This window comes from Canis lupus, chromosome 8 (genome assembly GCF_048164855.1).
Source record: "Canis lupus baileyi chromosome 8, mCanLup2.hap1, whole genome shotgun sequence".
Classification (NCBI taxonomy): Eukaryota; Metazoa; Chordata; class Mammalia; order Carnivora; family Canidae; genus Canis; species Canis lupus.
Genome location: NC_132845.1, coordinates 7975026 through 7999543, shown reverse-complemented (window position 1 = coordinate 7999543; position 24518 = coordinate 7975026). Strand labels below are relative to the sequence as shown.

Below are 24518 nucleotides of genomic sequence, written 5' to 3'. Positions count from 1 at the left end.
TAGAAAAAAAATCAGTTCTTTTCATAGTGTTACATGTAAGTTCTCAGTAAATTTAAAGTTCAAAATATATTTTGTAATGTATGATTAAAAGAAGTGAATGTTTTTTTCCCTTCTTGGACAGCTCTCCTTTTTATTACCTGTTCTAATGTCTGTATAGCTTTCTTAGAATGTCAAGTACTACCATAGCAATGAAACTTGAATCTTTAGAATCAGTTGCTTCTTTAAGTTGGGAAAGCTTTAAAAATATACGACAATTGGAGTGCCTGGTGGCTCAGTCAGTTGAGTGTCTGACTCTTGGTTTTGGCTTGGGTCATGATCTCAGGGTAATGGGATTGAGCCCCGAGTCAGGCTCTGTGCTTGGTGGGGAGTCTGCTTGGCATTCTGTTCCTCTTCCTCTGCCTCCCTCCCCATTGATAAATCTTTAAAAAAAATACTGTAGTCTACTATTACTGATTTGATAAAAGTTTTATGTATATGTGTGTATTTGTTATTGTTATATATGTGTTTTTCAGTTTCAGGTATGTCCTAGAAGCCTCTGTGTGTCTACCCCTGGACATCGCACTGATCTTTTTCAGAGGGATCCTAAAAATGTCCTGATAACGGACTTTTTTGGAAGTGTACGGAAAGTGGAAATTACAACAGACACTATTAGTTTGCAGCCGGATTTAGAAATCACGGAAAGCAGGTATTCTTCTTGAATTATTATTTTATTAAAATGTTTTTATGTAACATGATGTTACATAATACTAAGAGATGAAAGTTAGTGTTTGTAAATAAAACTACATATTTCTACTCAATCCTCACTTTATGTAGGCTCTAAACTTTTCGGGTTTATGGGCAAAAGCCTTAAATATTAGGGGGAAGCTAAGATTATGAGCAGGATTATGTTGTAGCTGCAAAATACAGGGTTCATAGTAGTGATTTGAGGCTTGCTCAAAAGGACTAAAAAACTTTCCTTGTAACTGGTTTAAAGCCATACTTTTCATTAGTGGAGGTGTATATAATGGTTCAGAAGAACTTCATGAAAGAGTAGGTATGTGAATGTTTCAAACATTAATACTCTAATGAACATGTATGCTTTCACCTATTGCAGTAGAAGGCATTACCTGAAATGACACCTGGGCATTTAGAGTGTAATAAGGGCCCTAGGAATCTGGCAGATGTAAGACAGATAAACATAAAAAGGGGAAGCGAGTGCCAAAAGAATATAAGTGCCAAATACATACTTCCAACTATAATGCAGTGCTTCCATGTTCAGAATTTCTTTGGGTTTCACCAATCTGGTTACATCTCTGACTGCCATATATTTTGGTTCTTAGAGTTTGGGTGGTTTGTGAGCCTGGTTCAGTGGTATCTCTGGCTTTTCTCAAGTATTATATTCTATTAATCTGGAACAATTTATCTGGACCTGTTGTAAACTTGGAGTGACCCTCTCATCAACAGGTGCCAGTTACGGATTTATTTGGGGGCTCTTGGTAATTCATTAGGGAAAGGAAGAGAGGTATTCACCAGATAAGTCTCTCTTGGGAAGTAGATGTTATGTGAGTGTGCATGCATGCACACATGTGTAGGTGTGTGTATATATGTGTGTAAGCGAGTGCACAAGCAGGAGAGAAAGGGAAAGAGATTGGTTGATTTGGACTATGCGAATTTTAGAAGTATTTATGTTTCATTTGTTTCTTTCCCTAAACATTTTATTTTTTTTTAATTTTTTTTAATTTATTTTTTATTGGTGTTCAATTTACTAACATACAGAATAACCCCCAGTGCCCGTCACCCATTCACTCCCACCCCCCGCCCTCCTCCCCTTCTACCACCCCTAGTTCGTTTCCCAGAGTTAGCAGTCTTTACGTTCTGTCTCCCTTTCTGATATTTCCCACACATTTAAAATACTTTATTAGGATTAAATAGTATCTCAATTAATAGTCACTTTTCTTGAAATACATAGATGATTTATTCTACTAACATTAAACTTTGTTATTTGTGATTATCTAATGCTATCTATTCGAAACTCATACTCCTGGGAACTTTTCTGGACTGCTAACTGGCAACATAAATTACTCTCAATTTTGAAAATTCCATAGACTTGTAATTGAGCTTAACAAATGTTTCAGGAATAATTTAGAAACTAGCACAAAATACATCTTTTTTGAAGATTTAAATTTGACATTATTATTTCCTATTCTGAATATTCAAAGCCTTGGATCTTTTCCAGTTTCTCATACCTATTGGCTTAAAAATATTTTTTAAGGTATCAGATGATATTCCACAGCAGTGTCAGTTTTGTTATCTTGAATACTGAATTTCAGATTACTCTTGTAAAATAGCTAAATCATACCTTAATACTTAGCAACTAAAATTGAAATATGTCTTTTAACAAATTTATTTTGTAGTTTTCCTTTAATTTAATAAGCCTATGAAATGATAAGATACACCTTCTCTTAACCATCTGACTATTGCATTAATTTACTTTAAAGGCAAGGACCATCTTTATACTCTTCTGAACTTATTTTCTATTTTGTCCATTTAACACAATATTAAATATGCAGTAAGTATAAAATAAAAATGATTTCAGTGGAATCTACTGAGTTTCATTATATATCCTGGAAGAAAGGAATTCTGTCTCATAAAGTATCTCCATTTATTTGTTCAAGAGCAAAAATTGTTGGTGCTGAAAATTATCTTAATTTATCTATAATTGAGGAAAAAATTTTGAGCATCAGAGCGACACCAGGCACTGTTGAATTACAGCACCCTCTAGTGTTTATAAATAAATTTTATTTATAATATTGTGTACAGATGGTTTCATGATCACTGGTATATGTTATCCCGTTAATTTAGGAAAATTAAGCTTCCAACATGCTTCAGGAATTTTTAAATGGATGCTACAAATATTATCTCATTGTGTGTAGGTGGTACTTATATGCAAATATGAATGGCAATCAGATATTAGAGAAAATCAGATTCATGAGAGGTCAGATATCACAAAAATTTTTTTATTAAGAAAATTATGGGTTAGGATATATATGTATTTTTTCAGATCTTAGGTTAAAAATATCAGGGTAGTCATGGTTAAGATTGGCAGTTTTGCTTTTAAAAATATTACTATCTACATATGTTAAGGAAACAATGGAATCGATCCATTCAGACTATTCATATTTCATATTTTACACACAATAGTGTACTAGACTACACTCAGATATGGAGAACCTTAGTACATAAAATTGATATTGTTACGCTATGATATTGTTTTGTCTCCTGAAACAGATACTAAGGTTACAGTCATTAAGTTAGTAACAACACTTTGTTTCTGCATGTATCTTAGCAGTTGTGTGATTAATTTGTTTGCAAGAACAAGTGGCATAAAATAGGACTTGACTGCAGTCAGTTTGGCTTATATAACTTGATTGTACACTGCTTCATCTGAGTATACATAGGTTGACTCTGGATAACTATGTAGACAACAGCCTTCACTCCTGAAGGAGGTGGGCTTTTTAGAATCTAGTGATAAGTTCATGTTGGCATTACTCAGGTTACCAGTTTGGTATCTTTACTGTATGGGGAAAATAGCCTCTGGCTTGTGGATGTCAAAAGACAGGTACATCTTAGTGTTAAAAAACGTAGAAGTCTAAATTTAGTAGGCATTGCCCAAGAAAAGAAGGGAGTTCAGGACAGTTTTAACTGTAAAGATTCCGCTTTTATCTTGGTTGGTTAGGCGAAAACTTACAGAGTCTGATTTTTGCTTTAGGCTCTAAACTTAGGCATTTGATTCTGTTTATGAATGTTTCATTGTTGTAATTTGATTGTTATTCTAGAATTTCTTTCTCTTTTGAGCTATCTTTAGCAATTGGAATTTTTTTGGATCTAGCAGGAAACTTGAGACCGGACTGTTTTCTTACAGATTTCTTACAGACCTCCAACAGAAGGGTAGACTATGGCCTCCTTGAGGTCAGTCTGTGTTTTGAACACCAGCGTAGGCCTCTTTCAAGAGTTTGTTAAGGAAGTCTCCACTTCATGCAGATTAAAGATCAGACAGCTGCTGCCACTGTCATATTTTGAGCCCTTTCTATGTGCTTCATGCTTTATATAACACATTGGGTAGGATGGTTGAGTTATAAATAATGGGATCCAACCTGGACTACATGATTTTCATAAGGACATTTGTTATACATAGATATTCTTGTGTTTTATGGAACCTAAGGACTGACCCCAGGAAGGGACTGGAAACAGGAACCAGATGTCAGTGAGAAGCAGAGGCAGCACTCACTCCATTTCCCTGTTGTTTTAGTCTTTTCTTTCTCTGTGGTTGTGGCCATGTAGGGGGTAGAATGTGTGCGTACCACTGCTCTGGAGATTCATGTCTCTTCTGTTGATGATAAAGCCCTGACAGAGTGTGAACTTGCTCATTCCCAATTCTGAGCTCCCTGGAGGGCATTGTGATTAGCCTAGCTTGGGCCAGGTGTCCACCTTTGGTCGAGCTGGGCAATATTGGGGTTGTAAAACACAAAAGTATAGCTGCTACTGAGCCCACCCCACGTGTTTAAAACCCCCAAAAAGGTCTTGAGAGCTAGGTAGATATATCCTAAAGGGTGTTTATATAATCTCACGTAATTCACATGATAACTTGATGAGGCAGATATAATTTCATTTTGTAGATGAGTAAAGTGATGCTGAAAAAGGTAAGAAATGTGCCCAAAGTCACACATCTAATGAATGGTGGAGCCAAGATATGAATCTAGGAATGCCTTATACTTGTAAGAAATATATATTCTTATTCTCTTATAATTGACCTTGAGCTATTTGGCTTGCTTTCTTTTTAAAGGATATAAAATATAAATGATAGCTCAATGAATTATCACAAAACAACTACTCATGTAACCACCAGAAAAAAAGAATCCTGGAAAAACGAATAAAATGCTGGAAGTTCCCCAACCCCTGTGTCCTTCCCAATCTCTGCCGCCTTACTCCCCATCAAAGTCAATTACTATCCTTTTATGGAATTCTTGCTTCTTATTTTATACTGCCTTTTGCTAATATTATGTCTTTGGAATTCATTTGTGTTGTGTGCAGCTGTAGTCTATTCAGTTGTTTTGAGTTTTTAAAAATTGAGGTGTAATTTATTTACAGTAAAATCACCCTTTTTAATGTATTGTTCTGAGTTTTGACAGATGCATACAACTGGATAATCACCATGCTAATCCACCACCACAAGAAGTTTCCTTATGCCCTTTTCTATCCAATCCCTTAACCATATTCCTGGAAACTACAGATCTGTTTTCCAGTCCCATGGTTTTACCTTTTCCAAAATGTCATGTAGATAGAATTATATTCTATACCCTTTTGAGTCTGGCTTCTTTTATGGATTTCAGATTCATCTCTGTTGCTAAATGCTGCTCAGCAATAAAAAGGAACACCAACTACAGATACATGGGATGCAGGTTGGCCATTCACCAATTAAAGGACATTTGCTTTTGCCCACCAGTTTTTGGCAATTATAAATAAAGCCACTATAAACAATTACATACAAACCTAAGTTTTCATTTTACTTGACTGAAATACCCATCAGTAGGTTTGCTGGGTCATTGGTAGTGTATGTTTAACTTTGTAAGAAACTCTTGGGACACCTGGGTGGCTCAGCGGTTGAGCGTCTGCCTTTGGCTCAAGGAGTGATCCCCACAGTCCTGGGATCGAGTCCCACATCGGGCTCCCTGCATGGAGCCTGCTTCTCCCTCTCTCTCTGTGTCTCTCATGAATAAATAAATAAAATCTTAAAAAAAAAAAAAAAAGAAACTTTCAAACTATTTTTCCATTAGTCACGGTACCATTTTGCATTCCCACAAATAGTTGTTCATCATTCTTAATTATACTTGGTATTGTCTTTTTAATTTTAGCTCTTCTAGTAGGTATGTAGAAATATCATTATGATTTTAATTTGCATATCCCTGATGACTGAGGATGTTGAGCATCATTTCATGTGCTTATTAGTAATTCATTTTTCATGAAGTGTCTATTCACGTCTTCTCGTTTTTGAAAAATAGGGTTGTTTACTTCTTAATTATAAGATTTCTTTATACATTTTTGGATACAAGTTCTTTTTCAGATATATGTGTTGCAAATATTTTTCTTAGTCTTTGGCTTTCCTTTTCTATCCTTTATATCTTTTGAAGAATAGGAGATTTAATGTTAATGGAGTTCATTATTCAATAATATTTTCTTTCATGCTTAATGTCCTTTGTGCAATGATTCTTAACCTAATTCAAGATCACAAAAGCTTTCTTTCATTTTCTTCTAGAAGTTGTATAGTTTTAACCTTTATGTTTAGGCTATGCTTTAAGTTTGAAGTGTAGTGTTAAGTAAGGGTTGAAATTTATTTTTCCATGTGGGTATCTAGTTATTCCAGCACCATGTGTTGAAAAGATTGGATTCCTCATTGGATTATATAGGCACCTTTGTAAAAACTCATCCGACCACCGTGTATGTGAGTCTATTTTACGCTCTCTTCTGTTGTATTGAGCTGTATATCAGTTTACACCAGTATTATACTATCTTGATTATTGTGGCTTTACACTAAGTTCTGACATCAGTTTATATACACCCTACAAATGTTTTTTAAGGTTCTTTTGAGTGTTCTAGATCCTTTGTGTTTCCATGTAAATTTTAGAATTTCTTTTTCTTTCTTTCTTTTTTTTTTTTTTTTTGTCAATTTCATTTCTTTTCTTCTTTTTTTAGGAGGGTTGGGGGAGGGACAGAAGGAGAGAGAGAAACTTAAACGGGCCCATATGCAGCACAGAGCCTGATGCAGGGCTCAGTCTCACAACCCTGAAATCATGACCTGAGCCAAAATCAAGAGTTGGATGTTTAACTGACTGAGCCACCCAGGTGCCCCACCAGTTTGTCAATTAAAAAAAAAAAAAAAAAAAAATCCTGCTGACCTTTTGACTGGATTTGGATTGACTCTATATTAATTTGATGAGTATGGATACCTTAACAATATTGAATCCTCTGACCCTTGACCATACCTCTACATTTATTTAGAATTCCTATAATTTCTCTCTGTATTATTTAATTATTTCCTGTGTAGATGTTTTCTGTACTTTTCATTAAATTTATTCCTAACTATCTTTGTTTTTGATGCTGGTTTAAGTGATATTTTAAAAATTTATTTTTCATTTGTTGCTCAACTATAAAAGTGCAATTAATTTTTATATCGACTGTATCTTGGATCTCATTGAATCTGGGTGTTGATAAAATCATACCCAGTCAAAATCCCAGCAGTCTTTTTTGTAGAGATTGACAAAATGATTCCAAAATTTATAATGTAAAGAACCTATTTTAGTATCTCTTATATTATATTAATTCTAGTCTCTACTTATAGTGTTTACTAGGAAATCAAATCAAAATTTAAATACACATATGCAGTAGAATCCTCTGTTGTGGAGTTGGGTAAAACAGACTGAGGATTATGAAACTTTGTGATTAAATAGTTCACTATTGCTCATAGAAATTATAAAATGACTATGAAGCTTTATGAATCAGAGAGTCACCCAAATGGTTCAAGGAGTGGTTGACAGGGTTTCTCCCCACTATTCTGCATACTGGCATATTTTTTCAAAGTGATTATTTTAGTCATCAGTGTAATTCTATATTAAGTATCTTATTTGCCCACTTATTTTATATTGCTATTTATAATTGTTAGTCATTATAGTCATTCAGGAACTCATTAAATTAGAATTCGAGAGCATAAATTAGATGTGATTATTAGATTTATAAAGACAAAACTGATAATTTAATTATCCTGCTCATCAATTTGCATACATTAAAGTTTTATTGTTGCAGTTTGTTATTGTTTCAAATAATGTGTTGATCATTTCATGGACAGATTTTTTTAAGCAATTTATTTCACTACCTACAATTAAACAAAAACATCCATTGAATTGGTTTATGACTTTTAAGAAATCAATGTATGTGAATAGTATATAGCAGAATATAGTATTGTATCCTTTTGTGTAAGTAATACTTCTCTGAATATAAATTACTAAATATTATGTTTCCTAGGGATACTAATTTCCAACTAATATTTATTAATATTCAAAACTGATCAAAGCAAAGTTAATTCAAACTCTAAACATATAGGACCCAAAAAATGAAAATTGAAAAAACTCTAAAAATGTTATGGTATTATTTATAAAATAGAACATTAGAACTTAATCTATCGGATGTTTAAGGAATAAATTTTTGAATTATATGGGAAAGTAGATTGTGGGACCTTTAAGGTTTAACTCCTTGATTCTATGTTCTGTAACTCTCTTGGTCTCCTTATGAATTGTAATATTGTTGCTTTGTTCCACTAAATTAAGCTGTAGTGTCTTGAATGAGTTAAATCAACTCATTGTCTATTATCTGAATAGAGGATATTATAGCATAATAATCAAAGGCAGAGTCATTGGAATCAGCCAGTTCCTGAATTTAGAGTGTCTGCCCTTTACTAGCTATGTACTATGGACAAACCATATGACTTCTTGGATTCTCAGTTTCCTTATCTGTTAATGGGAATAATAATTTCACTTCATAAGGTTATTAAGATAGTTAATTTTTATTTTCCTAAAAAAAATTTTTTATTTTCCTTATAAGGTCTTAGTTCTATGCTCAAATACAGTAAAGTGCATAATAAGTTCAACTTAGTGAGAAAGCATATTATATATACTAATAAAAACTATTGTTAGAATTCTATTTTTAATGTATTTTTGGCCATTTGCAAAAATTATCTATTCTACTTTTAGTAATCTGGTACTAGAAAGTACTTATTTTATATCTGGTAGTTTCTTATTTGGAGTACTACAAGGAATTGGGAAATTGTATTTAACCAGAAGATGGCAGTAGAATCACATGTTTGTACATATGGAACAATTTTTTTTTTTTTTTTTTTTTTTTTAATGCTGAAGGTTGAAGTAGTTTGTATCTTCAAATAAATTATATTTGTTTCTTCAGACCAGTGTCAGGAGAAAAGGCTCTTGATGTTGAATTTTTAGTTTAAAAAAGAATGATAAAAATTTTTCACTATATGTGGGTTGCCTTGCTTTAATAAATGTGATAATATGGAATTTAAAAAAAAAACAGGTAAATATAGGATCTTTTTGAACTGCTGCTCTTCTGGCATATATTTAGAATATTACTAAATGCTTAATCAAGAAATTGAAGGGTCCTAAGAAATCTTAAGGTGTTTGTGAAGAGTATTTATGATTAATTAGTAATACAGATAGAGCAGTTTTCATTTATAATTTATCAGTGGGGAAAACTGAATTCAATATTTTAAAATCTGATTTATATATAACACTTTCAGGACTTTATGGTTATTTCATTGTGTTTTTATTTTACCAATAATTATCTTGTAAATATTAACTCATTGTTTAGAACTCACTCTGATAAAATAATATTAGTGTTAAACTATACAGATTTTACTGTGGGGGAAAAAAATGAACCTGGTAGGGAACCATGGCCTGAATTCTTTGCCAGCAGTATCCTTCATGACCGATATCAATTTTGGGGTATGGTTGTTAAATTTATTAGAATATTATTATTTTCTCAAGGCTCATTAATTGATAATTAGAAATTTTGTGATAATTTTTTAATAGAGCCTAACCGTACCTAAAAATTGCAAGTAAAGTCATTTATGTGAGTTTTCATTTAATCAATATAATATTATTTAAAATATGGAGTTTTTTTTTTTTCTTTCTTTTTCTTAGAGAGGCGTGAGTAGAGGGAATGGGAGAGAGAGACTTTTAAGCAGACTCCATGCCCAGTGTGGAGCCCAGCATGGGGCATGATCTCACAATCTGGAGATCATGACCTGAGCTGAAATCAAGAGTCGGATGCTTAACTGAGCCACCCAGATGCCCCTAAAGTACCTATATATGTATATATTTTTTCCTGTATATGTAATAGATAAATTCTTATAAGGTAGCAGGTAATTAAAAAGGTTTATTTCAAAATTAATTTTCTCATAAAAATAAAGAAAAAACAAGAAATTGATAACATTTGATTTTAACTATGTCTTAGTAATATAAATAGTAATTAAGAATTTATATGAAAAAGGGAACATTGTTTCTTCATGAAACAAACATAATTTTCATTTGAGCTACAGATGATATTAATTTATCTAACATTGACTAGTTCTGTTATTTCTCCATGTTTGTTTGAGATTCTGGTATACAAACTTCTTGTCATACTCAATGATATTCCGGACTTTGTCCCTTCTTTAATTCTATGAAATTGTCACATATTATTCTGAAAGTACTTACACTAAAAAAACCCCACATATTGTTATGGAATGCTTTTTTTCAGTAAGATTGATCAACCTCATTTTAACTTCAATATTAAGGGTCTTTCTCCCTCATCTCATGGGATCAGCTTCTAATGTTAATTGATGTTTTCTAGTATGATTTCTCAAAAGTGAAAAGCAAATGAAAATTAATGAAATAGGGGATTTTGAGGGATTTGATCCTAGAATATGTAAATTTGTCACCTGCAAGTAAGTGTGGATGCTGGCTGAGAATTAGTTTGCATCATACTGAGCTGTAGTGGACCTCGCTTAATGGATCTGAACAGTCAGAGATTCAGATACTTGGTAAGCAGTTAAAACTGGGTTGTTTTAAATTAGTATATTAATCTTTTAAATGTTTATTCTTATACCAAATATATGTATATTAAGCATATGTATGTTGAGAAATGGAGTAAGAGCATCGTATTTTACATTTCTGTTAGGTGATTTAAGGACTACGTGCTGTAGGACGATGTTTTGCACTTTTGCTCTAAGATACTGAGACAGGTAATAGTGAGCTCTATGGTGATACATAAATTATGAATATATGCATTCTGTGGCCTAGAAATACTACCTTCAGTGTCTGTTGCTTGCAATACAAGGAGTTATAACTGCTCTAATTACTTTGCATAAACATGATGTAGACATTTAAATCTTGTATCTAATGATAGGGAAAGCTCTAACTTACCCTTAAAAAATAGTTTAAAAAATAACTAATGTTCATAATGATTTCTCTTTAGTATGCTAAAACACTGTAGTATGTCTTCTAAGTCATAGAAAATGATTAAAATATATCTCGTATCATTTTAGGTTATGGGTGGGGTTTTTTGTATCTAGTTTGTTGAAAATTAGACATAATACAACTGAGTATGCCCAAAATAGGTAACTTCTAGTAGTAAAGAGTACATCAAAGTTGCCAAAGAGTTGGCTCTGAATATGAGAAATCCCATTTTTACCTTAGATGTAAAAACACAACTTGAATTTAATGGCCTTTGGCATTCATAGTTTGAAATTTCATCAGAAGGAAACATTTCTCAATAAAAGAATACCCTGTAATATTCAGAATTATATACATTTCACTTTCCCCAGAATAAGAAATGAATATAAATGAGTTAGAGAGGTGGTTTGAAGTTAATAATAAAGAACAATCAATTGACTTGAGTTGCAGAATTGTTGCTGACTAGTTTTTTTTAAAAAAACTCTTCTGTTATAAAATATCAAGATGCTTGGGGAAATTACAAAAAAAAAAAAAAAAAGGACACTTTTAAATACATATCTGAGCTGCAAAGAAAGTAGTTGCATGGAAACAATACCAAGGTGTGATGGATGGCATTTCTGGCTTTTCCCAGATTGAACTAGAACCGGTGGCATCCTCTTATTGAGTAAAGTGCTCTACTGGTTTAGTTTTATATATAATGTTTCTAGGTAGTTGCAGTTGGTATTCCAAGCATGCACCTTCCCTAGGCATTTGGCAACAAGTTCAGCGGATTGTCTAGGCCTACTTGACTTATTATAAATAGTATCAATGAGTTGGGTCCCGGTCCATGATGTGTCCAAGACACCTTAATCCATACATGCCTTTACCAGGAACCATGCTTTATCTTGCTTGCAGCCCCTTTTATCTCTGAGGCAGAAAGTATTTATAGGAACCCATTGCTGAACAGTGGCTCCCAATAGCTCCACTTTCCTCAGTGATAGGAAAGTCTGTAGGAGGAATACATTTAAGGAGCTAAAACACAAGGGGTAAGTAAACGTGGAAGATGAGGCTCCCGGAAATGATAACTCCTGATATGGAAATCTAGAGTTTTGAGTTAGAATGGGTTTCTGTGAAGGTCAGGACAAAAAGCTGTGGGTCCATTTGTGGGTAGTTAGGCTTAAGAAAATAACTCAGCTTAAAGTTGATTACCCAGCTAAACTGTGGTTAAAGAATGAAAAAAATAACATTTTCAAACATACAAAAGCTGAGAGTATATTGAATCAATACACCTTACTTAAACAACATCTAAAGTCGATGTACTTCTTGAAGAGGGTAAGGGAGCTGGAAAAGAGGTCTGAGTGGAAGGAAGGATGCTGAGCTCTTTAATTAGTAAAAATGGTAGGAAATTTAACAAAAATCGAGTATGTTTTATAATTATGATGGTAATGATGATGATAATTGGGGAAGTTAAAGCACTAATATATTTAATGACAATAATATATAAGAAGGAGAAGAGGAGGGCAGCCCGGGTAGCTCAGCAGTTTAGCGCCACCTTCAGCCCAGGACGTGATCCTGGAGATCCGGGATCGAGTCCCACTTCGGGCTCCCTGCATGGAGCCTGCTTCTCCCTCTGCCTGTGTCTCTGCCTCCCTCTCTCTCTCTGTGTCTGTCATAAATAAATAAAATATTAAAAAAAGAAGAAGAAGAAGAAGAGGAAATGTTGGGCTTTAAAGTATTCTGAGATTTTTTTGAGGGGGGAAGAGTAGTAAGTTTTAATAGTTTTAGACAGTAAAGTATGTATGCATTTTACTTTGAGATTGACAAATTAAAAGAGATTGACAAATTAATAGAAATAGAGGAAATAGAAATATTACAGGAGAAAAATGGAATTAAAAAAATGAGGCTGCAAAGAAGTGAAGGTGAAGCAAGAAAAGACAATAGAAGTTATGAAGTAAGGGGACAATTATAATTATGTTGCTTGTAAGAATACATTTAAATAAATTTTATTTAAAAACAGAGATCATCAATATTTAGGATAAAAAGAAATCTAACTGCAGACATAACACATAATGAATGACATTAAATAGCTGAGAATAAAAGGATCACCAGGCAACTGCTAACCAAAAAAAGTTTATAGGGGCTGTATTGGTATCAGACAAATAGACTTAAGGAAAGGCATTAGCAAGCATGAAGAAGGTTAAAAGTCTGGCTCGTTAGGAAGTCTAGAGGCATGAAAACTTTCAATTACCTAGTAGCAGAACTACAATATATTTTAATTTACATCCTTAAGAGTTTGATCAATTCACCATTGTAGAGGAAGATTTCAACATCATAGTATCAGAAACTGTTAAAAGATCTTCCCAAATGTTTTTAAAGATACAAACAACATGATTAATAAGCTTGATCTATAGATTCAGCAATTAGAGAGTAAACATTCTTCACAAGCCCAAATGTAATATTTTTAAAAAATGACCCATAGTAGGCCAAAAAAAGCACATCTTAAAAACAGTAAAGTGTTAGAATTCTTATGGGATATTTTTTTTTTGGATCACCATATCATTGTTAGAAAAAATACAAAAAATAAAAAATGTTTAAAAAATAGTATCTGTGGGAGTTCTAAAACACACTTTGAGTAATTCTTAGAGTAAATATATCAATGGAAATTTTAAAAACACTTAGAAATGAGTATAGGGCACCTGGGTGGCTCAGTGGTTGAGCATCTGCCTTTGGCTCGGGGCGTGATCCTGGGGTCCTGGGATCGAGTCCCACATCAGGCTCCCTACAGGGAGCCTGCTTCTCCCCCTGCCTATGTCTCTGCCTCTCTCTGTGTCTTCATGAATAAATAAATAAAATTTTAAAAAAATAAATGAATAATTATGAAAACATTAAACATGAAGAGTAGTAGGATACAGTTTCTGATTCTGGTTAGGATAAAATAATTTAATTTACAACAGGCATATGTGATCTCACCAAGAACAATTAGAAAAACTAGACAAAAATAATATTTTTAAAGACATCAGAGAAGTGCAGAAGCAATGAGGACCACGAAACCAAAAATCCAGATTTGGGAAAACTTCTCAGAGGTGAGCTAAAAATCCATAGCCACTTTGCAGTGGGTTAATTTACTGATTCTGGGAGTAGCAAAGTTGGAAATCTGAGTTTGATCCAGGAAGTAGGTCATTGCTTGTGGGTAGAGAGAAATCAGCAAAATTTTTGGTAATTGTGTGAGGTGGAGTAACACAGTTGTCACTCAATCACAAAACCAGTTTCCCTTTCAAAATATTTGCCAAATTCTGAAACTAAAGGAAGGCTAACTGCTAAGCAGGAAACCTCTGAAAACCAGAGCTCAATTTACTAGTCTTGTAATTCTGAGGAGATAAAGGTGGACCAAGAAGTGATCTAGAACTTGGAGTTAGTAAATGAGAACCTTACAAGTTCCCGTTAAACCATGCTTTTATTTTTATTTTATTTTTTCCATGTTTTTAATGTTTTTAATATGTTCAAGGAAAAGGAAAAAATTCTTGAAAACAAATGAAAAGATAGGGAAATACCAGAGAATATGAATATATCTAAAACAGTGAAATGAACATTCTCAAATTGAAAATGTAGTATTTGAACTAAAGAACTCAATGAATGGCTTGATATCAAATTGGATGGTCACAAAACAGGATTAGTGTACTTGAGGACAATTCAATAGAAAATCTCCAAACTGAAGCAGAGAAAGAAACAAACAGAAAAGAATAAGAAACAGTAGATTCAGTAAAACAGTTTAACATGTATAAAGTATCTTAAACTAGACTAAAGATTGAAAATAGAGAAGAACCAATAGTTAAAGAGATAATGAGCAAAACTAAGGAAATACATCAAAATACATAGAGTTAACTCTGCTGACCCTAAGCTAGGTGAACCACAACTTGGCACGTCATAGAATGCTGAAAAAATATAGAGAAAAATCTTTAAAGTCCACCAGAGAAGAAAAGACATGTTACCTTTAATACTAACCTAAACAGTGGAAACCAAAAACAATAAAATAACATGTTTAAAGTGCTGGAAGGAAGAAAACTTGTAATCTATAATTCCATACACAACAAAAATATCTTCTCAAAATGAAGGTGAAATAAGATGTTTTCAGACAGATAAAACAGGATTTGTTGCCAATGCACCTGCACTAAAATAAAAATAAGTGGAGTTCTTCAAGCCAGAAATAAAATGATCTTAAAGGGAAACACAGAAATTCAGTAAGGAGTAAAGAGAAACGGAATAGGTAAGTATATCATTTAATATAATCACATATTGATGAGACCCCTCCCCAAAAAGATCTCATTCAGTTTAAAAAAAATGTTTGTAGAATTAAAATATATAACGACAATAATGTAGAAGACAAATGGATAAATAGAAATGTAAAATACTATTCTCCTTGGAGAAATGGTAAACATAATCAGTTTGATTAGACTAACAAGTCAAAGTTAGGTGTTCTAATGTCCAAAGTAACCACTATAACGGTAAATATATGTATCACTACCATGTTAAAAGAGGAAAAAAGGATTAATATGATATTTGGTTACCTCAGAAGGAGAAAAGGAAGGAAAAAGGAACATCAAATAGATGGGAAATAGAAAATAGATAATAGTTCTAAATCCAGGTATATCAGTTATATTAAATATAATTAGACCAAATACCTCATTTTAAAAAATAGGTGGTCATACTAAGTTATGACCTAGCAAATCCATCTTCTTTTTTTTCTTTTTTTTTCTTTTTTTTTTATTTATTTATGATAGTCACAGAGAGAGAGAGAGAGGCGCAGAGACATAGGCAGAGGGAGAAGCAGGCTCCATGCACCGGGAGCCTGATGTGGGACTCGATCCCGGGTCTCCAGGATCACGCCCCGGGCCAAAGGCAGGCGCCAAACCGCTGCGCCACCCAGGGATCCCGCAAATCCATCTTCTAAATAATTATTCTAGAACAAGAGTTGACAAACTTCTCCTAAAGGACCAGATAGTAAGTATATTAACCTTCGTAGGTCATATAGTCTTGTTTGCAAATGCTCTGCTGTTACAGTGCAAAAGCAGTCACAGATAATGCATTATCAGATGAATGTCTGTGTCCAAATAAAAATTTGTGTATACTAAAGCCTGAATTTTATGTTTCATTTGTCATGAAATATTCTTTTTTATTAATTTTTTCAACTATTAAAATATGTACAAACCATTCTTTGCTCATAGGACATACAGGAACAAGTAACATGCCAGATTTGGCCTGTGGGCTATAGTTTGCTCCTGTTACAGAACATCTCTTGCACATGTTGACAAGAGAGTCTGAAATAATATTTATTGCAACATTTTTTTTTTTTTTTTTTTTTTTTTAGATTTTATTTATTTGAGAGCCAGAGAGTATGTGAGAGAGAGAGAGAGAGAGCAAGCAAGCACTACTAGGGGGGAGGGGTAGGAGGAGCAGACTCCTTGCTGATCAGGGAGAGTCCCATGTGAGACTGGATCCCAGGACCCTAGGATCATGACCTGAGCTGAAGGCAGTCGCTTAACCAACTAAGCCACCCAGGCACCCTGCAACATTATTTCTAATAATAAATAATTGGAAGCAGATGTCCATTAGTATTGAAATATACAAATAAAGTGGAGCATTTCGTATTATACCATACAGGTTTTAACAGAAACAAACTAGGTTGGTAATCATGTTGATGTACTTGGATCTCAAAAACATAATATTAAGTGAAAAAAGCAAGTGGCTCAATTATACGTGGAGTATAATTTATTAATGAAACTATAGAATTTCTACATACTTCTCATGTATACATAGATATGTATCTAGTAGCAAAATAAAATGGCTAGAATAATACACATAAAATTGTAGTTGTATGTACCTAATAGAGTGCCTATTGCAGGGTAAGTGCTTAATAATTTTGACAGGTTTTCCTCTGACCACCTCCACCACTACTATTTTATAATTGCTTTTGACTCTACAAAGGTAATTTCTTATATATACAAGCTAGCTGATTTTGTGAACTTTTGGTAAGCCTGCCTACAACTACTAGACAGGAGGTTACTCCTGAAGTCCCTCAGTGAAAGCTAAAGCTTGGTTTTCAGAAATTTTGTTAGAACCGCTTGACTGAGTTTGCACAGGAGGTATTCTTTCTAACGGGCGTGTGCATTTTTATACTGTACTGCAAGCTGACAGAAAGTAAGGTGCATTTCAGCCACTGGGCCATAAGTTAATATAACTTCATCCTCTTGGGAGTTAACTCTCTGTTTTGTATCTCACATTATATCTCTTTCCCCTGGTTCATCTTCTTCCTTGTACTATTTCAAAGTAAGTAGTAGTCAAGGTTCTGTTTTAATATCTTCTTTCACAAGTTTTTAGTTTGATAATTATAAGAATGATGATGCTGCAAGTTTGGAGGGGATCTCATTTCAAGGAAAAGGATGCATTAGACAGTCACCTCGTATAACCAGTATTCACAAAAATAAATTGCAGTGACTCTTGGGACCTTTCTGGAGTTGTAATAGCACTTTGTGTTTGTCGAGTACGTTTGAGCTTTTCTCCCTTAGAGTGTCTTTAAACTCTCATAATGTCGTAAGGCCCAGGTTTGTCATGTGTATCTTGTACAACAATATGTGTTGTCAATTACATGAATGCTTGGGCATTTTGAAAAATACAATTTATGAGTAGAAATTTTTCCATCTTTTTTTAAAAAAACAAGATTGTATTAAGAAATTAATTTGCGGGATGTCTGACTGGCTCAGTTGGTTAAGTGTCTACCTTCGGCTCAGGTCATGATCCCAGGGCCCTGATTTTAAGTTCCTCATTGGGCTCCCTGCTCAGCAGTGAGTCTGTTTTTCCCTCTCCATCCCTGCTGCTCGTGCTTGCACTCTCTTTCTCTCTCTTACCCTCTAAGATAAATAAAATCTTTTAAAAAAAGAAATTGATTTAGTTTTTCTATATACTTCAGTTTCAAGTAATGACTTTGAGTTATCATGTTCAAGAGGCAACACAAACTTTGGCTAGCTTCCTGTTTTTGATACATTTTGAGAATTTCTTCTTAGTTTTCTTTTTTTGGATTACCCAAGGTGATGTGTCTTGAATTATTTATTGATCTTCTTAATTTAAAAAAAAATTATTTATTTATTTGAGAGACAGAGCATGCACAAGCAAGAAGGAGAGAGGGAGAAGCAGTCTTCCCACTGAGCAGGGAGCCAGATGGCTCAATCCCAGAACCTTGGATCATGACCTGAGGCCAAAGGCAGATGCTTTAACCTACTGAGCCATCCAGACACCCCTTGATCTTCTTAATTTTTAGTTTGACTTGACATAGCACGGTGTCTCTGCTTTCTTCTTTGTTCTTGGCCGTATTTCTAGTGTTTGAAAAGGTGCCTTGGTGTTCTGCTCACAGTAAACTTTGTCATTTTATGCACAAATAATCTAATCTCAATATGGTGATAAAGAATTAAAATCAGAGATGGTCTCGTATTAGGACACAGTAAGTAATTTTACAGTGCTATTTCAGGAGTGCTTGGATAGCACAGAAAGATTTTTGAGGGCATCAGTGACAGAATAAAAGAACACAAGAGATGAGGGTTGTAAAGACTTCGTAGGTGTTGGAATTTTACCAGTAGTATTTTATTTAGTATGCAGAGGATTTGCATAATATTTAAATTTGAGAAGGTAGCATCACTATATTGGACCCAAAACCCTTTTATAATATAAACAAATTCCATTTACTATGGTTTTCTACAAAAGCACAGTTTAAAAAAAAATAGTTAAGTAAAAAAAGGAATATACAGCTTTTTCCATGCAGAAATTATTCCCTTGTTATTTAGTTAAATTTTAGTGAAGGATCTTGGAAAAAGATAATAGATATTATAGATACCATCTATAAATAACATCTTTTAGGAGGGACTCAAAGTATTAAATAAAAGAAATATTAGGATGGCTTTAAGAAAGACAACCTTACCCTTTTGCAAGAGAAAATTTCCCAGTTTCCTTAGGATGGCAGCCATATAAATTAGCATTTGTAGTTTTCTTACTTTCTGAATTAGACTAATGGCATGAACTACTTGATCAACAGCCTGATTTGGGAGATGAGGCTTAGAAAGTGGGGAAAGCACTCATTCTGCAAGAATGGAAATACCTTACAAGAAGTGGGGGGGGAGGTGTCCTTTGGAGGCTTGGTGGTGAAAGGAAAGAAAGAAGCAGCTGAAGATTAGAGTCCAAAGGAAATAAGATAAATTTTTTAAAAAGATAAATTCTGTTTGCACCACCTGTACCACAAAAAGTATCATTTATTAGTCTATACTTCACCATTGCCACAGAGGAGGGTGCTCTTGAACTGAGAATCCTTAATAAAGCCAAATTATCTCTCTTTTCCTCATCACAGGGTAACTTGCTATTGCTGATTCTGGAGCAACCCAATACAAATAATCTTTAACGTAAAAAGAAGCCAGGATCTGCATAAAGTTGCTGCTATAAGAAAACAAAATTTAAATAACACCTTCTTCACACACACACACTTCATAATGCAATTGCATTATGAAGGATGCTATGAATCAGAGTTCCAAAACTCAACAATTGAAATGGACAAACAAAAAGATGTATGAAACAGGAGCTGATTGAAGTCTGGAAGGAAATTGACAGAAAAAGACAAAAATCATTTCAGAAATGAAAACTAAATTACAAGGTACCCAAGGGAAGATAGATATTACCAAAAGTTCAATAAGACACATAAAGAATAGAAATGAAAAAGTCAAGAAAATGAAACTGAAATAAGAGAGCTGAAAGGATCAGAGAAAGAGTGATGGAGAAAATCCAATATATTTAGTTCAAGAACTCAAACTAGAAAAACAAATGGAAAATGGACAGATATAACGTTTAAAATTATAAAACTTTTCTGAAATAAAAGGAGATCTTCATCTCCATATTGAAAGGAGTCCTGTATGCCTGGGAGAATTAATCTAGAACAACTAACTTACCTATCTATATCTGAGTATTAGAAGTTAAAAGGATAAAGAGACCACCCAAGCCTCCAAGCCAAAACATAAAAATAAGTATAAAATTTAAAATATATTAAAAATGAAAATAATTAAATGGAAAGGAAGTCAGCTTTGATACTTCTAGCAACATATAAAGTAAGAATGACAGACATTTTTAAGAAATTCAAAATGAGAAATAATTGTAATTGATTGTGAAAACACTGAATAAGTAAAAACTTCTAAGTCCATAGTGATAAGTCATACAAAGATTACTTGTGAATTGTACTTTGAGTGACTTTTAAAAAATGTCCTGCAGTTATTAAAATTTTCATACCTACCCTTGGTTGATACATGCTAAACTGTTAAGATGTGAACTGTTGTGATATCTGCAACTTACTTTTCAAGTGTTTCAGAAAAAAATAAAACAACAACAAAAAGAAACTATAGAGATGTGTCTGGAATTTTCATACTAACTATTTGATACTTTTAAAAAGTCACTCAAGGGGTGCTTGCCTGGGTGGCTTAGTTGGTTAAGCATCCATCCAACTCTTTGTTTCAGTTCAGGTCTTGATCTCAGGGTTGTGAGATGGAGCTCCGCTTCACGCTTCACACTGGGTATAGAGCCTACTTTAAAAAACCATCTGTTCTCCCCACATTTGTCCTTGACAACCATAATTCTGCTTTCTGGCCCTATAAAGCAATGTTTTGAGTCGATTTTTTTTCATCATGAGTGAATCTTCAAAATTCCCCCAAATTAATTAATTTTATACTAATTCTGCAAGACCTACACAAGCTTTTACCTAGTTAAGAGGCTGTTTAAGCTCTTAACTAATTGTGTCCTTGTTTATCTGCCTTTTTCTCGAGAGAGATTCCACATTTCTCATCAAATTCCTTAACCGCAGCCCTAAAGACTCAGACCAGTCTGGTTTGTTTATTTTTCAAGACAAATCAAGGTTTCAATTTTTAAAATCTAATTTTTGTTGGTAGGTTGCTGTGTAGTTTACAGAAAAAATGGGTAAAGGAGGCTTAAATATGTTTAGGTCTTACTGTTTTGAAATATAATGATTTCTTATTTCAAATAGGGTCAATAATTTTTTTAAAACGTTTTTTCTAATTCTCATTTGGGGAGATTTTATTCTTTTGTCTATTTTAAACTCTATTAAGTCTGTATTATGTCAACTCTGCATCTCGTTAATGTAGATATTAAAATATTTTTTATATAAAATAGTCTCTCAGTTACTGTTGTCTTCATTTTATTCATATATTCATTTAGCAAACATTTATTGAGTATTATATAGTAAACATTGCATGTACAAGAAAGAATAAGACATGGTTTTTGTCTTGAGGGAGGTGAAAAATATATCTAGACAGGTCTAAATAATTATATTTGAAAGAAGAGTGAATAAAGAAGATTGGTGGTTGGTCCAAACAGGAAACAGAATGGGGAGCATCAGAGAGGCACAGAGCTGCAAGGCACACTGGCAGGTGGCCAGTAGTTGGATGTGGCTGAAACAGTAGACTGGTACCCAGAGAAGAAGTTGCTAGAGATGGAGGTTGAATGTGGTTGGAGCCAGGTTTTGAAGACCTTTAAATACTATGTTGAAAAGTACACCCTATAAACAGGGAATTCTTAAATATTTTTAAGTCTCAGAGTGAAAGAATCTGAGAATATCAGATGATATTAGCCAATCTTGTTACATCGTAATTAAATGCATTCTGAATGTACTTATAGCTGTGTCATTTAAAATGATCACTAGGTCGTTTTCCATAGATTTTACTAAATACTGATTATTTCAGAAACATTAAATATAGATTTTTAATAGTTTTAATGTTTGGCATATTTAAATATTGGCCATATTTTAAAATAGCATTTACTTTAGCTGTGTGTTTTTTAATTCCTTTTTTTTTCAGCTATAAGAAAGACCAGATGGATGAGGAACTAATGGAACCTCTGAAATATGCTGAACAACTTCCTGTAGCTCAGATAATACACCAGGTTTGCTTTCCATTTTATTCTTTTGAAAGAAACAAGATATTTAATCTTTGGGAAGTAATTGCCTTTGTAAGGTTTTTCAAAATCAATGTGGTATAGCTGAAAGGCATTTCAAGCCATCTATCCATATTTAGACTCCACCTATTACTGCTGGAAGTCTCATTCAAAGCACAATATTAAAAGGCTACTTGCTGTGTATAGTGGAATTCTTACTTATATAAAATACAGGGTAAAATCAGAATTATCTTTTGTTCATTACTTAACAACAAGACTTAATTTCAGAAAACTTTGATTTGAACCGCTGTAGCACTTGTTAGTGACAAGGAAAAGAGCTGAGAAATTGTCATTTGGTATAATTTTTTTGAGTAGCTAAAATAAGAAAACAATCTTTCCTTACTTCCTTCATCCTACTCCATTATCAACCCTTATAAAGTGTAATTCTAAATGTCATGTGGGCAGGGTTTTTTGTTTTTTCCATTTCCAATTATAATGATTCTATCATCCCTTCTGCATAACTGTAGTATTAGAGAAGACAGGAAGACAGTGTGGTAGGTATTTCAACTAAGATTTTATAGTGTGATTTTGAAGAATATAAAGTCTGGCTCTGCCCTGGCCAGAATCTGAGAATTTTAAATGGTCTGCTGATAAAAGAGTCATGGCCTTCAGAACTACTAGATTTTTTCAAAATCTGTAGATTATAGAAAATATAAAAAGCCCTTAAATATCAAAATACGTCAGAATCTTAGTGACTGTTAATTATTATTATGAGTCTTTCCTTACGTCTTTGTCAACCAAAAGAATTTTCGTTTCGCTAATTTGGTTAGAAGAAGTTCTGGTTTGAGAGCTTATTAAAAGAAACAGGCTTTTTAAATTTAAAATGTTGGCTATCTAGATCTTTTCATTGACATTAAAATCTAATATGAAATCCTATGAGAAATTACATATATATGTATATTATATATATATATATATATATATGTATATATATTTCATTCATTCATTCATTCATTCAACCAGAAATTTGCTGCTTTGGGAAGCCTATCTGTGTTTGGTAATCAGGTCCGGTCTGTATGTCAGGAATTCCCTGGTGTTGTCAGAGCTTAAATGACCTAACAGCCTGCAAATGTCACATTTAAAATTCTGTCTTCATGCCTGGCTCTCAGCATAAATGAATTAAACAGCAGAGCTGGCAGCAAGTCAATATGTTCTTAACAGTAAGAGTGAGCAACGAAACAGTTTGTGGTTTGTTCAGAATAGGTAAATAGAATCTGCCCGGAGCAGTTCACCTGGAATAAAATCTGAAACAGGAAACAAGAATTAACCTTTAGGATGGTTGACCAGACGAAATGTCAGTCATATTTTTGTAGCATGAAGGAACCAGTAAACTACGCTTTACGGAACAGCCGCATTTCACTATTATACACTGTATGAATTCACAGATGAAAACTTTTGACCCGGGAAAAAGTTTATTTTGATATCTTTGGCAGCATAAGAAGCTGTATTGATTTTAACACTGAATTATAACATTATAACGAAAATTGTATAGTACCTGAAGTTACAAAATCCCAATTTTTAAGAAATTTGCAGGGTGCAGATGTATTTTCTTTTATTTTTCTTGAATAAAATTAATTCTGTTCTCAAGAGGTAATCAGGAAAGGGCATTTTTAAACCAGGCTTATTTATTCTTCTTATTTCCTTTTACTGACAGTCCTACAACTTTGGGACTGTTACTATTACCTGTCCAAGTGGTTGTTAAGAAATATAGGAGTTATGTTGCTAGAAGTTCACTTATAAGTGAATTACTTGAAAACAGTTTTTTCCTCTAAGAAAATAGTAATACATGTGATAATTAGGCTCAGCCAATGTCTCAAAAGCTTTTTAATCTGTAATATCCAAATTATAGCATAATTGTCATATATATGTAACCTCCACCTGTTACTGTTTCTATACTATACTAAAATAACCATTTTCCCATAGAAAATAGTTGATACAGTATATATGACTTTTTAGAAGCCGTAATTCAGTAGAACAAATATATTTTTTCTATATTTTCTTAAAATTGGATTGATTTTCTCATCAACCAACCTCTTTCCTTTACTCTTGACTAATGATAGAAAGTTTAATCTAGGCACTTACACTCTAGATTTTTTCCCTCTTCTACTCCTTCTTGGGATGATGGAATCACAGTTTAGGTAACAGGGTTGGTTGATATGGCTTCACTGGGAGATTCAAAGTGTACCTATTGAGATATACTGTTATATTGTGTTGTTTGGGATCAGCATCAGTCTTTTCTAGTAATCACTGAGATGGTTAGTGTCCACAGCACACCTGTAATACTTAATATACAACCTCTGCACATGGCTAGAGCACTAGCAATGTTAGAGAAAGAAATCAGGGTTGACAGTGGCAAAGACCAGCTCTTTATTTGTTGTCATTCCTTATCTATCTTTTTTTTATCCCTCTTGCTGTCTTTCTCACTTTCCTTTCTTACTCTTTCCCCTATATTTCCTTCTGTTTGAGTCCTGTAAG

General features: G+C 33.4%; 1 protein-coding gene across 2 annotated transcripts in view; it reads left to right on the top strand.

Moving 5' to 3' along the window:
- PIGK (phosphatidylinositol glycan anchor biosynthesis class K) overlaps positions 1-24518 on the top strand; it is a 135900-nt gene that overhangs the window by 77549 nt on the left and 33833 nt on the right. For both annotated transcript variants that reach the window (XM_072834116.1, XM_072834115.1), the window contains 2 exons: positions 513-685; positions 21908-21992. In XM_072834116.1, the coding sequence (XP_072690217.1) occupies positions 513-685; positions 21908-21992 (258 nt within the window). The remainder of the gene's footprint in view (positions 1-512; positions 686-21907; positions 21993-24518) is intronic.